General features: G+C 34.9%; 2 protein-coding genes across 5 annotated transcripts; both read right to left on the reverse strand.

The window, feature by feature from the left end:
* Positions 1-6,000: 6,000 nt before the first annotated feature.
* Positions 6,001-8,229, reverse strand: LOC126588508 (uncharacterized). 2 transcript variants are annotated; one of them, XM_050253612.1, is made up of 2 exons: positions 7,905-8,229; positions 6,001-6,733 (listed from the first exon to the last, which is right to left on the reverse strand). In XM_050253612.1, the coding sequence occupies exon 2, from the start codon at positions 6,683-6,685 to the stop codon at positions 6,272-6,274; it is 414 nt and encodes a 137-aa protein (XP_050109569.1). In that variant the 5' UTR covers positions 6,686-6,733; positions 7,905-8,229; the 3' UTR covers positions 6,001-6,271. The 2 variants fall into 2 exon arrangements, with proteins under 2 accessions (XP_050109569.1, XP_050109570.1); XM_050253613.1 differs by lacking the exon at positions 7,905-8,229 and adding an exon at positions 7,710-7,818.
* A 4,897-nt stretch (positions 8,230-13,126) lies between these two features.
* On the reverse strand, positions 13,127-15,871 carry LOC126588493 (pentatricopeptide repeat-containing protein At5g59600-like). Of its 3 annotated transcripts, XR_007611487.1 has the most exons (3): positions 14,034-15,871; positions 13,675-13,773; positions 13,127-13,356 (listed from the first exon to the last, which is right to left on the reverse strand). XR_007611487.1 is itself a non-coding variant. In XM_050253586.1 (2 exons), exon 1 carries the CDS (start codon positions 15,680-15,682, stop codon positions 14,063-14,065), a length of 1,620 nt encoding a protein of 539 aa, XP_050109543.1. In that variant the 5' UTR covers positions 15,683-15,871; the 3' UTR covers positions 13,575-13,773; positions 14,034-14,062. The 3 variants fall into 3 exon arrangements, 1 of the variants encoding a protein (XP_050109543.1); XR_007611486.1 differs by lacking the exon at positions 13,127-13,356 and having other exon boundaries at positions 13,575-13,773; positions 13,866-15,871; XM_050253586.1 differs by lacking the exon at positions 13,127-13,356 and having other exon boundaries at positions 13,575-13,773.
* Between the last annotated feature and the right edge of the window lie 442 nt (positions 15,872-16,313).

Below are 16,313 nucleotides of genomic sequence, written 5' to 3' on the forward strand. Positions count from 1 at the left end.
ACACTAAAATGCTCCTCTATTTTGCAGTCCAACATCCTCTACAAAGCCTCTACAAATTTCTTTTTTTTTATTGTTATTCACTTATTACAAAAGTTTTGAATTTCTTTTCTAGTTAATTAGGTGTTGTTCCTTTTTATTTTTATTTTAAAGAAACACCTTAGAGTGAGAAAGTCGCTCTACATATTTATAGAGAGAGGATTGAGCCTTAAATTTGATGAGTGATTTTGTAGAGTCTTTTTAATTAAGTTTTGATGGTGTGGCTCTACATATTAAGTTGGAAAATGGATTTATGGAGTTTGAGTCTTTTTAATCCATGCATGCCAACCCACGTTACACAAAATCAATCAAGATCGAAAACCAGCATATATCAATTAATGAAAAGATATAACCAAATGAAAAGATAGGATTGGTAGAGAACTATCTTGTACGTAGGTACACTAACCCAACCCTACGTGAGTTTTCAGTTTTATTAAAAAAGGAAAATTGAGAGATTACACATTTACTATTTGTTCCAAAAATATTAAGGTTTTTTTGGTACATCGATATATTATATTAAGGAAGTGAGGAATTTGAACTAAGTCATACAATGATATATGTTTTAAGGGTTTTTTCCCCAAAGATAGCGTTCTGGTTTAATATATGCTAGTGTTGAAAAAAAAAAGACTTTATATATCCTACCAATTATACACATGCATACTTATATTTTAATATTTTAAATATGCAAACTACTAATTTATCCTTATTATGTTTATTGCAACTAAGGATAAAATAATGGGGACATAATTAATTAGTATTTGTAAAAGACGGTTGACTAGACCTTTTATCTTAATAATAGTATCAATAAATAAATAGATAATAGTATCAATAAAGATATAATATACATATGTTACAGGACACTAATTTTTTGACATACATTTTGTAGGTTCACTATGTAATGATTGTTGACGTGAGAAACACAGTTTGTGTAGAATGTTAATATGTTAAAGCACATCAACTACCATACGAGGAGTCAAAGTTCAAAACAAAGAATCATTAGAACTAGTTCACTATGATGTGTGCGGGTCCGTCAAGCAACCATCGATAAGTGGGATGCGCTACATGGTAACATTCATTGACGACTTCTCCAGATACGTGTGAATTTTCTTCGGGAAAGAAAATTTTGACACATTTTTTAAATTTAAAGAGTTTAGAGATACAATCGAAGGAGAAGTGGGGAAGAAGATCAATTGCCTACTCATATATATAACACCTCAAATGAATGTAGAATACATCACCATTTCACCTGACCACGACATAATGGTGTAATGGAAAGAAAGAACCAACATCTTGCAGAAATCTATATGGTACATATGAAGATGTACTAAGAAGGTTTTGTGTTGAAGCCATGAGAACTGCAACTGATGTGATTAGAGGCTTCCTCAACCAAGTTTAGAATTTGTTTCACCCTTTGAGACATTGTGGGATATGAAACATACAGTTAACTACTTTTGAGTATTTGGCTGTGTGTGCTACTTATTTGTTCCAAGTCATCTACATAGCAAGTTTGATAAGAGGCAGCAAGATGTATCTTTGTGGGATACGACATCCAAAGAAAAGGATAGATATGTTGTGATCTTATGACTGGAAGATGTTACACATCAAGAGATGTGGTGTTTAATGAAGCATCTTCTCGGTGATCCTTAGAAAAGGATGTGTTGCCTGACTCGAAAGACATTGGAGATACTTTGCAGTAGAAGATGGGGGATCAAACTGCCCGAGTCCAAATGAGCTTGAGGATTCGTTTAATGGTGACGATTTTAAACCAGATGAGCTTCATAATCCTTTGCAAACTAGCGTGCATCAACCAGGAAATTTAGACCTAGTGAAATGGAAGTATGAACCCCACAATTACAACTATGGAGGTTACAAGAATACAAAAGCCAAATCCTAAATATGCCAATGCATCCATAGTAAGTTGAACCTGAGATGTGTGAAGAGACATCACATCTTAAGGCTATGGGAAAAGAGATTGCACTGGAGCATCAAACTTGGGATCTAGTGCCATAGCCAAGAGATATAAACCCATATCATATAAATGTGTGTACAAGCTGAGGGGGGGAGGGTTGAAGATTGACACCAACCCAAAGAATAAAGACCAACCCATGAAAATTAGTTAAAACTTGAGCTAGGAAAAGTCAAAAAAAGTTGAAGCTTCCACCAACTTTCAACATTAGTGTAGTTAATTCTAGTGAAGAAAATGAAATTAGCTAGATATTTCTAACATGGTGTTTCTGTGCTTCTTTAATGTCTCATCCATGCCTATCAAAGAAGAAGGGGTCTACCCCATTTGAACGAACCAAGAAGTGAGAGTGAGATATAAGGTCTTTGTGAGGAGTGTGATTGTTGTAGAGTTTATCTCTAGAAAGTGAAAAACGAATCAACAACTAGTTGCACAGGGTCACAGTCAGTGATACTCCCAACTTGATAAAGAAAGAAAAAAAGAAGGAAGTCGACTTCCAAACTAAAATAAAATGTATATAAATATAGAAAATTGTTATTAGCACTCCAAAAATCTCATTTGGCACTCCAAACTTACCATAATTAGAAAGAAAAATACATTGAACCGTGGCTAAAAAGTATATCACCTTTTGCACGCTTTAAAGGCGAACTCATAGCTAAGTAGTTTTTATTGTGGAGCAAAACTTCATAATTGATCTAAACTGGATGTGTAATTGAGTTTATGCCTTTTAATGATTAAACTGATAAATATTTCGACTACATATGGATTTAATATCGTAGTATCTTTTAGCCTCTATATGCCACAAAAGTTGCCGACAAAAATTCACAATACATAGAATTGTGGTAAAAAAAGTATATCGCATTTGCATGTTTTATAGGTGAACTCATAGGTAAGCAGTTTTTATTGTTGACCAAAACTTTGAGAATTGATCTAACTTGAATGTATAATTGAGCTTATGCATTTTAATGATTAAATTCATAAATATCTCAACCACATATGAATTTAATATCGTAGTGTCTTTTGGCCAGTATATTGGTATCTGTGGCAAAAAAAAATGGGTACCTCCATGAGAAAATTTTGTAGATCGATGAATATTTTCAATCTGAATATTTATTAGGTGTATTTTTCTTTCTAATTATGGAAAGTTTGGAGTGCCAAAAAAGATTTTTAGAGTGCTAATAACAATTTTCTATATTTATTTACGTTTTATTTTAGTTTGGAAGTCGACTTCCTTTTTTTTTCTTTCTTTATTAAGTTAAGAGTATCACTGACTGTGATCCTGTGCAACTAGTTGTTGATTCGTTTTGAACTAAGAAATAAGTTCCACTCTAAGTGTGAGAGTGAGATATAAGGTCTTTGTGAGGAGTGTGATTGTTATAGAGTTTATCTCTAGAAAGTGAAAAAGCGTCATAACTTTTAAAATTGTTAACTTGTTTTATCTCTTTAATACTTAAATATTAGAGTTGTGTACTCTAATTTTCTCAACAGTGTTTTGGACCAAAAAGCTCCAGCTCAATCTGAATACACGGCCTAATGGGCTTGGATCTGATTGGTTTTCAAGTTCCAAGTCACACTTACCCAACTCAGAATGTCACATTCGAAATAACAAACAGAAATTAGTAAACTTTGGAAGATCTGGAAGAAACCGAAGGATACAACGCCGTTTCCTGGCGCAGTGTTAACCTGCCCACCATTCTGCTTATCAGAATTTGGCAGCTCAACCCTTCTCTTGCTCACAGACCGAACTCAAAATCAGATGAGACGAAGAAACGGTTGAAGGAATTCGCAAACGGCCAGTCGACTGGTGGAAGGAATTCACGAACGCCAAGATAATCGAACGGAGGAAGGAATTCACAAGCGTTGTTTCACCCGACTAAAATGATACATAGGTTTTGGGGGATAATTAAGTGTGCGTGAAGCATGCTAAAGTTATACACGATCCAAACACCGGATTCGTACTAGAATAGGGTCTAATATGGCATGTCAATCGAGGTCTTAATGTATATCATGCTATTAGCATCTATCGTGTAACGTGATACTGGTCCACTATCAATATCATCAATATTGTCCAAACTTAATCATTGATATGAAAGGTGCATATATATATATATATATATATATATATATATATATATATATATATATATATATATATATATATATATATATTACTAATTAAACTTTATATGCCCAGTATGGTCCACCATCAACATCACCAATATTATCCGAACTTAATTACCGATATGAGAGGTGCCTATATAGACAAGGGTAGGGATCCCCATTTTTCTTATAAAAATAAGGATTAGTTGTAAGGTCCACCACACTACATCGAACTTTAATGATCCAAACCGTTTATTTCTTAAGTTGTACCTCATAGATCATTCTTGCAAAATATTAGCCAAACTATAAATGTTTAAGATATCTAATTAGGTTCAAAGAAATTAACAAATACTTTGTTATATAAGAAACAATGAAATTTTATCTTGATAATTAAGTAGGCAAATGGTTTCGAATTTAATTGAATTTTTGCAAAGATAATCTATGAATCGAAACTTATAAAATAGACTGTTCGGATCGTTAAATTTCGATGGAAAGTGAGTCCCACACCTAATCCCTATTTTTTGAAAAAAATAGAGATCCTTTTGCATAAAAGTCCTGTATATTTTGTCCTATTCTCCAACAACTAAGGGGATATACCATAATATACTTTCACGTTAAACTCGTCATTCTCCTTGTTTTTTTTCTTTCTTTTCCTCCCTTCCTGGGTTCATACGTTATTCTACATCCAAGAGTACTTCACTTGAATCACAAGATTCACTACCACTAGAACCAGTACACCAGCAGTACAACATGTAAATTTCACTAATTAAAATATTCAAGTGAAAAATTCACCTCTTCAGGTGCCGGAGTGGCCCTACAAGACAACTTGAAAACCAATGTGATGTCCTAATCGACATTTTCAAGCCAGTACAAAACCTTTAACTGGGATTCTGAAAGCACACCTTAACCATATCACATAATATCGAATTTAATAGCATAAAACTTCACAATCATATCAGTCAAAACACCCAGCTAGTATCCGCAAGTATGGCCTAGTAACAGATATATGATCCTAGGAATATTATGTTTCCATTAAAAAACACCAAGTATGGATAAAACATATCCTGCTAACAAACACACATACTACTGGAAAGTGGAAATTACAGAACTTAACCACAAGCGTAATAATTAGAGAGACTGACCGAACACAGGTCCTCCTCGAAGCTAAAACAAAGTCTAAACAACCTTGACTTTCGTTAGTTACTCACTCAAGACTCAACCCTCCATGCATTCTAAAACAAAGTCTAAACAACCTTGACTTCGGTTGGTTACTCACTCAACCCTCCATGCATTCTTAGTTTTTAACGTTCGGAAAAAGCTTTGGCTTCAAGAACACAGAATTTGTTACAAACATTCTAAACCAGATACTAACCACCACGCTTTAGCTGTAGCCTCATCTCAAGGCTCAGGAATAAGCAATATACCTCAATGGTCTGGCCCTAACTAGCTAGTGCAAACTGATCCAGTATAAATCTAGAAAATGTGTGCTGACTATGAACACAATTCCATCATGGACATGTTTAAAGTGTGAGGTCCAAAGAGAGACAAAAAGCCCTTGATGGAAGCTCAACTACCCGCTAATGAAGCAAAACAGCTACATATGAAGAATTGCAACATTTACCAAGTTCAGATGTTAGTCCAATAATCCAAAAACAAGTTATAGAGGCACCATAAAATAACAATTCAAAACAAAGTAGATCAGGAGAAGATGAACTCTGCTTGCAGTAATGCCTAAAAAAAGTGTCTCTAGCAGAAGCAAGATTGTTCTAATTAGGGGGAAGCATTAAAGCTGACCTTCTCAGAACTGTTCCTCATAAAGAATATAACACAACCTTTTAGTTAAGTTATCTAATATGAATCTATAGATATCTCATTAGTTGCACGAAAAACAGGTAACAATGTGAGAGAGAGCAACTGCTTAAATATGTTCTGCAAATTATACAATGCAAAAAATAAGATAGTCAAAATTTAAAATATCAGAGCATCATGGAAAACTACATCCATCAGAATGCATTCCAAATTTCACAATTCAAATAAAAAAGGAATGATGTTCGAAATTACCAAAGAACAATTAAGCAGAAAAAGAAAAAAGAAACTAGAGATTTACTAGGCCTCACTTCCTGTCCTGTGACTTTTTTGGCAATGAGAAAAGGATGCACAAGTTATCGTCTCTCACTTGCATTCAACACCAGCTTCAGCTGCTCGACGGGGCTTGTTTTTCCGCCTGCTCCCATTATGCCGAAATCCATTAGACTTAGTTGAGTCATCGGTGCTTGATCTCGTTCCATTACCATTTTCCTCCTTAACTGAATCTGACTTCTCCTTCACCTGTGATTGCCGCTTCCTCTTCTTACCATTCTCTGCCACAGAGGGGCTTTTTACCTCCTTGCTTGAGATACCAGCCTTTCCATTCTCACTATCATCTGCCTCTATTCTTTCAGCTTCTTCTTCATCAATCTCATCTTTTAATGGCTTTTGAGGCCTTCCCCTTCTCTTTTGTGCCGGTATTTTTTCTTCCTCACCACTACCAGGATCATCATGATTGTTGACAGTTAACCTCTTTCCCTTTCCTCTACCTCTACCCATGATTTCAAAACTCCAGAAAAGAATATTTCATGCAATATAAGTTTTATGCTGCAATGAAAAAAACATACAAATGTTAATTTCACTTATAGTTACTTAAGGTACAATTCAGAATCGAGAAATCAATTCATCCCCCCTAATAATCGGTAGAACTCAGGGATGACACAAATTATATGCCATCCTACAAAAACTAGTGGTGGCTTCTCCAAGTATATAACAATCCCGACAATGATGATAAGTAACAATACAACCAACTAAATAGCTAGACAGCATGATGTAAATACATAAGGAACAACCAGTAGCGTATAAAATCAATACTATAAAACAGCTACTAGCAGGCATCCAATGCTTCTCATAAACAACTAACTCCAGAATATAAAGGCAGCTCATAATCTATATATCTTTTAGGAGTTCAAATTGTGTAGGTTTTGCTTTCATTTCAAACATCAATAGATGCAATGACTGCATTTGTTTGATGAAGCATCTTATGATGAAACGCCATAGAAAGTATTAGTCAAATGAAACAAAGAAAAACACAACTCTAGGTCACTTGACTAAGTTGTTTTGCTTCCAAGAGATGGTATTGAGAACTGTCACTTCTTTTTACACACAAACCAATTAGGCATTAAAGAAAGTTACATATCGAAAACCCCATAAGAGAGACTCTGATTTCAGCCAAATTTTTTAAGTTTGTGTCACTACAAGATATGGGATCTTACATGCCTGGACACCGATTCAAACGATGAAGTACTGCTACAAAGATTCAGACTTTTCGGCCAACAAAGTCGAAATTCATACAGGTTTGCTCCCAATAGTGAAAACACATCAAAATTAATCACAACAGAACCAAAAAACGGATGAAAAGCCACATCTCCACAAAGACTCGAACTTTCGAAACATGCAAAATCAAAGTAACAAATTTTACTATCTGGAAAATCACACCCAAAAGCACACAGAAACAATCCAAGCAAGATCCATAAGACAGCATGAATCGCATACACAATGAAATAGACAGAACTCAACTGACCATCAAAACCATTTCTTGCTTCATTTGTGCCATCATATTAAACCATTTCTTTCAATCAGCTTCAACATCCAAGTCCCACAAATTTTTTAAACAGAAAGCAACAAAATACACAGTTTAACGCATATTCCAAATTCCAATCACAAAATGCTAAAAATAAAAATAAAAATAAAAGATAGAGAGAGAGAAGAAACTGACCTGTTGTGAGAAAACCCAACACTCAGAATCTATTGAAGTACTCATAGGAGGGTCAAAAAGGACCAAAACCGAGATGGGTTTTCCTCAGTCAGTGATTCGAAGTGAAGAAATATGGAGATTTTAATGGGCAAAAGTATGATCTGAGGGTGAAATATTGGACACCCAGATAAAAAAGTTTAGAGATTTGAAGAGACTGGGGATTGGCATGTGAGGCAGGCCAAAGTGCTGCGAACCCAAGAAACTGGTTCGACTTAAACGGGAAGAGAGAGAGAGAGAGCTGAGAAGGAAGGGTGAGAAGAAGAGATATTTGTTGATTGGCTCTGTAGTCTGCGACTCTGTAGACTGTGATGTGTGAGACTGTATGTATGTGAAAGGGCATTTTGGTAATTTTAACTTCATACTTTTCTTTACCATATGAGTTTTCTTTGTTTTAAACTAAAGCTCAAAAGTCTTACGCTTAACATCACACTGTGGTTTTCAGAAATTAAAAGTCTTTGTTTCCTGGTTATGGTATTGTACCAGCCTGTGTGCTTAACAGTTAACACTGACCACTTAGAACGATTGATAGTCTGATAATTTAATATCGACAAATATATCATAATGTTATTTATTATTGATATGTTTTTTATATTGATGCTTTTGAAATTTCGATTACATACGAATCAATGCCGTGTCGACATGTTTATCAATGAAAGTTTACATGTCATATCGTGTCGCTTAGGTCGGTATGTCCTTCATACTAATTGATTTTGTTGTTGGTTTGAGATTCCTCCTTTTTTTGACTTGTTATTTGAAAATTGTTGTAATTAAGTTGTTGCTCTTTTATTTTGTACAAATTCTTCAAATCATCTATGAAAGCTATCGTTTCTCTTAAAAAAACTTACATAACAAATAACTAATGATGTGAAAATTATCTTATTATCATGCCTGACTGGTCAAGGAATTTGACCCAAGTTTTTCATGTTCTTAGCAAAGAGGATAAAGTATGAAAAGTAATAAGCTTTTTTAGATGACGATAAATAATTTGTGTGATTAAAATTTTTGTTTTTCTTTGAAAAGGGTCTTAGATATGGATACGATGCATGTAACTAGAGAGTTTTAGGGAATGTTTCTGCCCAAAAAAAAACAAAGAGAGTTTTAGGCAGTGTCCTCACTTATTTTAATGAGTCATTTACTTATTTGGTCTGTGAATTAAAACCTTTACAATTCCAACTATTTAACATTTCTTCGGAAAAATGCACCTAGTTCAACCCTCTATACATCTTCGACTACACATTTGGCGATTTTGGAATCTTTCATATAAATGTATGAGAAATGCTAAGGAGAGTCTTTCAATAGTGAGGCTTTCTATAGACTCTCTATCACCTCATATTTTTTGCATAATGTTTATAATGTTGGCACGAAAATTGACATTAAACTGTAAGTGGCACGAAAATTGTTGTTATGTAGAGTTCTATTTTAAGAGAGTTCTCTTAACATTTCTCTAAACGTATATGTTTTGCCCTTATCTACATTAAATAAAGGAATTTTTTCATTTTGGATTGAGAAGTTTTCAATTTTAAGTCACAAAAGTAGATGATTCATTAAAGTGAACCCCTTCACATGCCCTAGAGCTATAGATTGAACTTGTGACAGCTAGTATGATTTGAAAAATTACCCAGATACAATGAATAAGCAGGAATTAGGCGCCCAATTTTAAGTTCACCCAATCATTGTTTTAAAACTTTTAAATTCTATTGGTTAACCAATTTTATTCCACAAATACCCTTATTGAGAACCTAAGAAATATTAATAAGTTCACCCAATTTTTTTTTTTTTGACCAACAATGTTATCTATCTTAAAGAGGTGGATGAGTGGGCTAACCCAACTATCTTTTAAAAACTTTTAAAACACTAAAAGCTACCTCAATTTTGAAGGGCTAAAATGTTAATTTACCTCATGAACTATCACTCAACTTTCGATTTCCTCCCTGAACTTTTTAATTAAAAAATTAAGGACTTAAACTAATTTTTTTGGCCGATTTCCCCACCTACTGTTAGTTTTTCATAGATTTCATCCAAATTAACATTTTATCATGTGCACACCACGTAACTCTCCTTTGTGGACAAAAGCACTTCACTAGACCTTTTGACACAAAAACTATAGAATTACCCATATTTGCATAGGTTTATATTTTAGAAATCTAAGGTTTTCAATTATTTTAAAGAATGAAGCAACCGAACTACCCACACTTGTTATGCACATGCTTCCATTTAACAGAAATTTGGATGGAATGAATGAAAAATTAACAGCAGGGGGTAAATCGGCCAAAAAAATTAGTTTAAGTCCTTAATTTTCCAATTAAAAAGTTCAGGGGAGAAATCGAAAGTTAAGTGATAGTTCAGGGGGCATATCGGCAGTTTACTCATTTTGAAGAGTGATTGAGGGACTCTTGCTTGTGTTTTTTTCCATATATCCATTTTTTTCCCTACACCTTTATTAATTTTTTGTCATTGATCTTCTTCAATTCATTCGATCCGACGATCGAAAATTGGAAGGAGTGTGTGAAAAGTAAAAATTGGTGTGTGAATAGCATTGTCCTTCTCTTACCCCCCCCCAAGAGTGTTTGGAAAGAGAAGTTGAGTGGGAATAGGAATAACCGAAAGGGTAATATTAGGAAAACCAAATTTTTAGTTCAAATTTATAAACTATGTGATGTGTCACTACTATGAAATAAGAATGTTAATCAACACTTAAGTTATAATCCAACGATCAACGATCACGTTATATGATTTATAAAATACAATTTAAATAGGTAGTCTCTCTAATATTACTCTTATGTTTAAGGGTAAAATAAGAAATTCAAGTTTCATAAAAAATTTGGATGAACTTAACTTAAAGTTGGGTGCCGATCAAGTCACCCTTTAAAAAAAATAAAGCAATAGTTATTTCAGGTAGCTCCCAAATACCTCACCAAGCAAGAGGGAAAATTATAATACCACTTTCCTTATTATATTTTCCTAAACTAGTAAGTGGCAATTATTATATAGGTTTGCCTCTCAGATAGTCGCTAGATAGAAAGTAGTAGCATACGAATTTTAAAAGACATTGAATGGTATTTATTTGTTTGCATTTGTTTGCATAAAGGGCTAGATAAATCGAATAGAAGAGTGCATTAAAAGGCATTGAATCGAGGAATGAGAAGTTGATATTGTATTTAAATGGTTTAAGAATATTATGAATAGCCGTTAGTACTACAATCACATGGTATTTTTTTAAAGATAAATCTTACGTTTAACTTTTGTGAATAACGAGTTCTATACCGTATTATTGTGACTGATTCCTGATGTTGTTTAGTAAGATTAGGAAAGAAAAGAAGAATTGTAGATATTGGATTTGAAGATGAATATTCTGGTTAATATCATTGTTGGTAAGCTTTATTGAGGTCAAATTTTCCTTTACTTTGTTCTATTTTGTAGTAATGTGTACGTTTTCATGAGACCTTTTTGGTTAGGAAGAGAGGTGATCTTGCAACAAACCTGATCTACTCAGCTAAATTTGCCAAGCCATATCCCTAATTCCATGCCTTCAACTTTGTATGCAATAGCCACTTCTTCTACATTAAGGTCATTTTTGAGAGAAACACTAGGGTCTCACCATCTTTACATTAGTTTCAACTTTTCTCTTCTTGACATAGTCGAACAAAAGACGCGATCCACTCACGATTCTTCTAAACACAATAATTTATCCGGGGAGATGCCCTTTGGAAAAGGATAACAATGGCTCCCTAGATAGAGACCATTTTGAAGGGCACTCCTTTACAATTTAAGGGCATAGTACCTTCTTTTGTGAAACTACTATGAACTAAGATGGCGACTCTTATAAATGGCCGACATAACTGGATCAAAGCTATAACATCTTGCAAAAGTTCATAGAATATTCATATTTCACATTGAAAAACAACCAATTTATGTAGTTTTATCTCTATATGAATATATGACGAGAGAAAATCGGTTAAAATGGTTTGGACATATGAAACAAATACCTACAAATGTCTAAAATACAATTATGAGATAGAGGCTCAGAGCAAAAGGGGTAGAAGAAGACTTAGAGCTAATGAAAAACTTAATACAAAACTAAATGCAATGATGTTCTTATATTCGTACAATCGATCTATATATGAATCCCCTATATTTTTTTTCTTTGACTTAATGGTAGGTTTTATTTTTAAACTCTTAACTTTTGCAAAAAGCCAACCAAGAAAAGAACCAAATTGATTTGATATATTAATGGATGACTGCCAGCTGCATGCATCTAATGCCAATCCTTTGTACAATTTTGTCTAAAGTAAGGATAAGAACTAGACAACACATGAAAACAATCCTCATGTTTTCTCTTTAGTAATTTCCAAACATGGTTTGAGATCTTTAAGTTCATATCTGTCTTTTGACTTTCTTGCTAACCCATTGTTTTCTGCACAACATGGAAAGAAAGACTATACAACTCCCACCTTCAATGAAATTGGGGTCCTTCATTCTCAACAAGGTGAAAAGATTCCGACCCCGATTTGTAAGTGATTGCACGTTTTCAGAGTTTATCTTAATAAAACAAATGAGAGATTAGTTCGTAGAGGTTTTCCTTAACACTCGAAACATTTAAGGCAAAATTTGCACAAATAGTATTGGAATATAATTGTGGGGGCGTCAAACAGGCAATAAGCCGTATATATAACACGATATGAGTGCCTTGTTTGGAATCGCTACAGCAAGAAACACTTCTTCTCATAAGCACTTATACTAGAAGGGTTTTTATTATAAACATGTCTTCCTAAAGCACACAATAGGTGTTCCTCATAAAGCACTTTTGCAACCCATACATGCTTTCAAATTTTTCTTCCAAACATAACCAAAAGCGCGTTTGATTGTCAAGCCGTTTTGAAAACAATAAAAACAGGCCAAAGTGTCCCTTCAATTATAATTTTTTATTGAAAATTTATAACCGATTCTACTCGTGCATATTTTTCACAAATTACTTGGAACTTTTGTGCATTTGGGTCTTGAAACAAAACAAAATCAACGCGTGAGTAGATAAAGTGGTTCAAGAGAGACCCCCCACACCCCTCCATTGGACAACCACCACACCATGCAAGGCATGGTTTCTTATATTCCAAGCCTCTTTAGGACCCTTTTAAGGCATGCAATTATTGGAAGAGTGGGTGATTTTAGGACCTTTTTTGGGACCCTTTTGAGCTTTCTTCAAAATATTTTCATTAATTATGGAGGTTTAGAGAATTCATAAGCAACCTTTTGTCCCTATTAAACAAAGTCATTCCTAACTGCACTTTTTCCATCCAAATTTTTCACATGTTCTCTTCCAAGTCCTAGACACTTCAAAAAGCGTGATCCCCCAAGCCTGGCAGCAAAACATGCATTGACTTCAACGCCACATGTCTGAAAAGCAACACTGCTATAGCTGCAGTTTTAGTTTCATGAGTATGAAGTAGGGAGATATATCGAAAGACATTCTTCGACATAGCAAAATTAACAATTCATCTGCTTATGACAAGTTCTACTAATTACTCATGCCGTGTGTTGAGAGTGTTTATTTGGATTATGTAATCAGTCTTCAGTAATACTTAAATCAAACAGATGGATTAGTTATATGGTGTCAAACTTGTTTTTAAACGTTAGTGGCTTCAAGGGTTATAATTGTATACTTTGTTTTCGGAGAACTGTTTTCAGGAATTAAGAAATGAACAAAAGAATGTTAGCCAGAATCTGAAATGTAAACCTGCAACTCGAGGTTGAGTAGTAACTGTACTTGTTCAGCCGCCAAGTTCAACAGTTCATGTTTAGATTCACCATCCGCTTCTCCGTTTTGATCTTGTGTCTGCATACACAAAATTCATCTGGGAAGATGAGTAGCTTGGAAAAGAAGGGTATCAAGCAATGAAAAAGAAGAGTATTTTTGGAGTTTGTTACCAATGCAGTCAAATTCATAAACTTCATGTCTTTGAAAACTGAATGGATCAATGGCGTCGATACAAAATTTTGGAAAATCAATTCAGTTGTACAAGAGATGTCTTTTGTGAAAACAAAAGGGATTATGTGACGATCTTCTGAACTGATACTATCTGATTAGAGGCACACCTTGGATACATACTCTCTTGACTTCTTTTCTACTGCAAGTCTGACAAAGCCATCTTTTTACCGAGCCAACTAAATCCAGGTTGCTTAAGAATCTTCCTCTGCTTCATCACCATCCTTACGTTCTCAACCTCTTCCCATTCTCCGTTAGCAGCATGGATATTCGAAAGCGTTACAAAACCTCCAGGTCTCTTTAACTCCATTTTTAGAATAGCTTCTGCCATCATTTTAGCAAGATCTCTTCTTCCATGGACTTTGCAACCGTTGAAAAAGGCTCCAATGATAGATTCAGTGACTTCTATAGGCATTCCCTTAACCAATTCGTAAGCTGCTACCATCTTTCCTGACCGACACAAGAGATCAACAACACAAGCATAATGTTCTGTACCTGGCTCAACTCCATGACACATTTTCATGGACTTGAAAATCTTTAAACCTTTCTCTACATAACCACTGTGGCTGCACGCAGAAAGTACGCATGTCAAAGTCACTTCATTTGCCTGCACTCCTTCTGCTTGCATTCTTTCAAAAAGCTCTATGGAGGAATCAACCATACCGTACTTACCATAACATCCAATCAATGCATTCCATGATGCAATGTTATTTACAGGATTCTGGTCAAATACACTTCGAGCATTTTTCACACTGCCACATTTTGAGTACATATCAATAAGAGCACTAGCAACAAACACATTTACGTCAAAGCCCATCCTGTAGATCAATCCATGAATTTCTCTCCCTCTTTGAATTGAACCAATGATCCCACAAGCTGGTAGCAACCCTGTGATAGTCACGAGGTTCGCTTTAATTCCAGACACCAACATCATCCTGAACAGTTTAAATGCTTCATCAGCATGCTGGCCTTGGGTAAAACCTGAAATCAACGCATTCCAAGTAACCAAATCAGGAACCAATCCCTCTTTAGTCATCCTAGACAGAAGCGCATATGCTCGATTTGTATCTCCACACCGAGCAAACCCCGCTATCATTGCATTCCATGTGAAATCATTCGGTTCCAATCCATCCAACCTCATCCTCTCAAACAAGAGGAGCGCTTGATCAGTCTTTCCTATGTTAAAATACCCGCATATCATCGACGTCCAAGAAACAACGTCTCTGTCGAGCATCCTATCAAACACGCGACGAGCATAACACAAACTTCCACATTTATAATACATGTCAATCAAGGCATTTGCCAAAGACACATCCTTTTCAAAACCAAGTTTATTCACCACAGCATGAACTTCCTTTCCCTTGTTCAAATCCATCAAACCAACACAAACCTTAAGCACGACAGGAAACGTGAACTTGTTGCCAACAATTCCCAACTCTTGCATCAAATAAAAGTACCCAATTGCATCCTCAAACTGCCCATTAAACGCTGACGCCAAAACCAGCCAGTTCAACGCGAAGACGTTTGGCTTGGGAATTTTATCAAACACTTGGTGTGCATTCCCAACATCCCCACAACCAGCATACATCCCCACAAGCTTTGAACTCAAAGATAACAAATTCATGTCCACCCCACTTGTTAACAGCACTGCATGAATTTGCTTGCCTTGTCTCAGAGCTCTTGCTTTCATGCATTTCTGTAAAAGCAAAGCCAAGTCGTCTGGAGACAACTTGAATGTCGAAAAAGATGGTATTTTCATAATCTTATTTTCAGCTAAAAGATACAACTTCTGGGAAAGCAAGTTCCTTTACTTCCATGGTGGGTTGAGATTTTCTTTTCGCAATTTTCGGTCTTGTTTTTTAAAATTTCGTTCTTTCTTGGTGTCTGTCTTTGTAGCCAATGCATACGAGAGTTGGGTAAATGATACAATTTTCGATAATCATTTCGTTTTTAATTTGTAGTTTTTTTTTTTTTTTTTTTTTTTTTTAATAAAGATTTTTTAGTATGCCAAAAATACGAATAAGGACACCAACTAGGAACTCGATCCTCTCCTGAGCTCAGGATGGGATCCTCCTGAGCAATCCATCCGGGCTGTTTAAATTTGATCAAACAGCTTCAAGCATGGGGTATCTCTAAAAGTTATAATAATTAAAGCCGTTAGATTAAGTTTGAACGGCCTAGATGGGTTGCTCATGAGAATCTCCATCCTGAGCTCAGGAGAGGATCTTCCCACCAACTATCGTAATGGAATTGATTAGACATTTAAAGAAAAATTTCTAATTAGGTATGTCAACGAATCATGTTCCTGACACACTGAAAAAAATTTCATTTGAAAGATGTGATAAGTAATATGTGAAAATTATACACACAGAAGGATAGTGAGAGGGTTG

This window comes from Malus sylvestris, chromosome 11 (assembly GCF_916048215.2).
Source record: "Malus sylvestris chromosome 11, drMalSylv7.2, whole genome shotgun sequence".
NCBI lineage: Eukaryota > Viridiplantae > Streptophyta > Magnoliopsida > Rosales > Rosaceae > Malus > Malus sylvestris.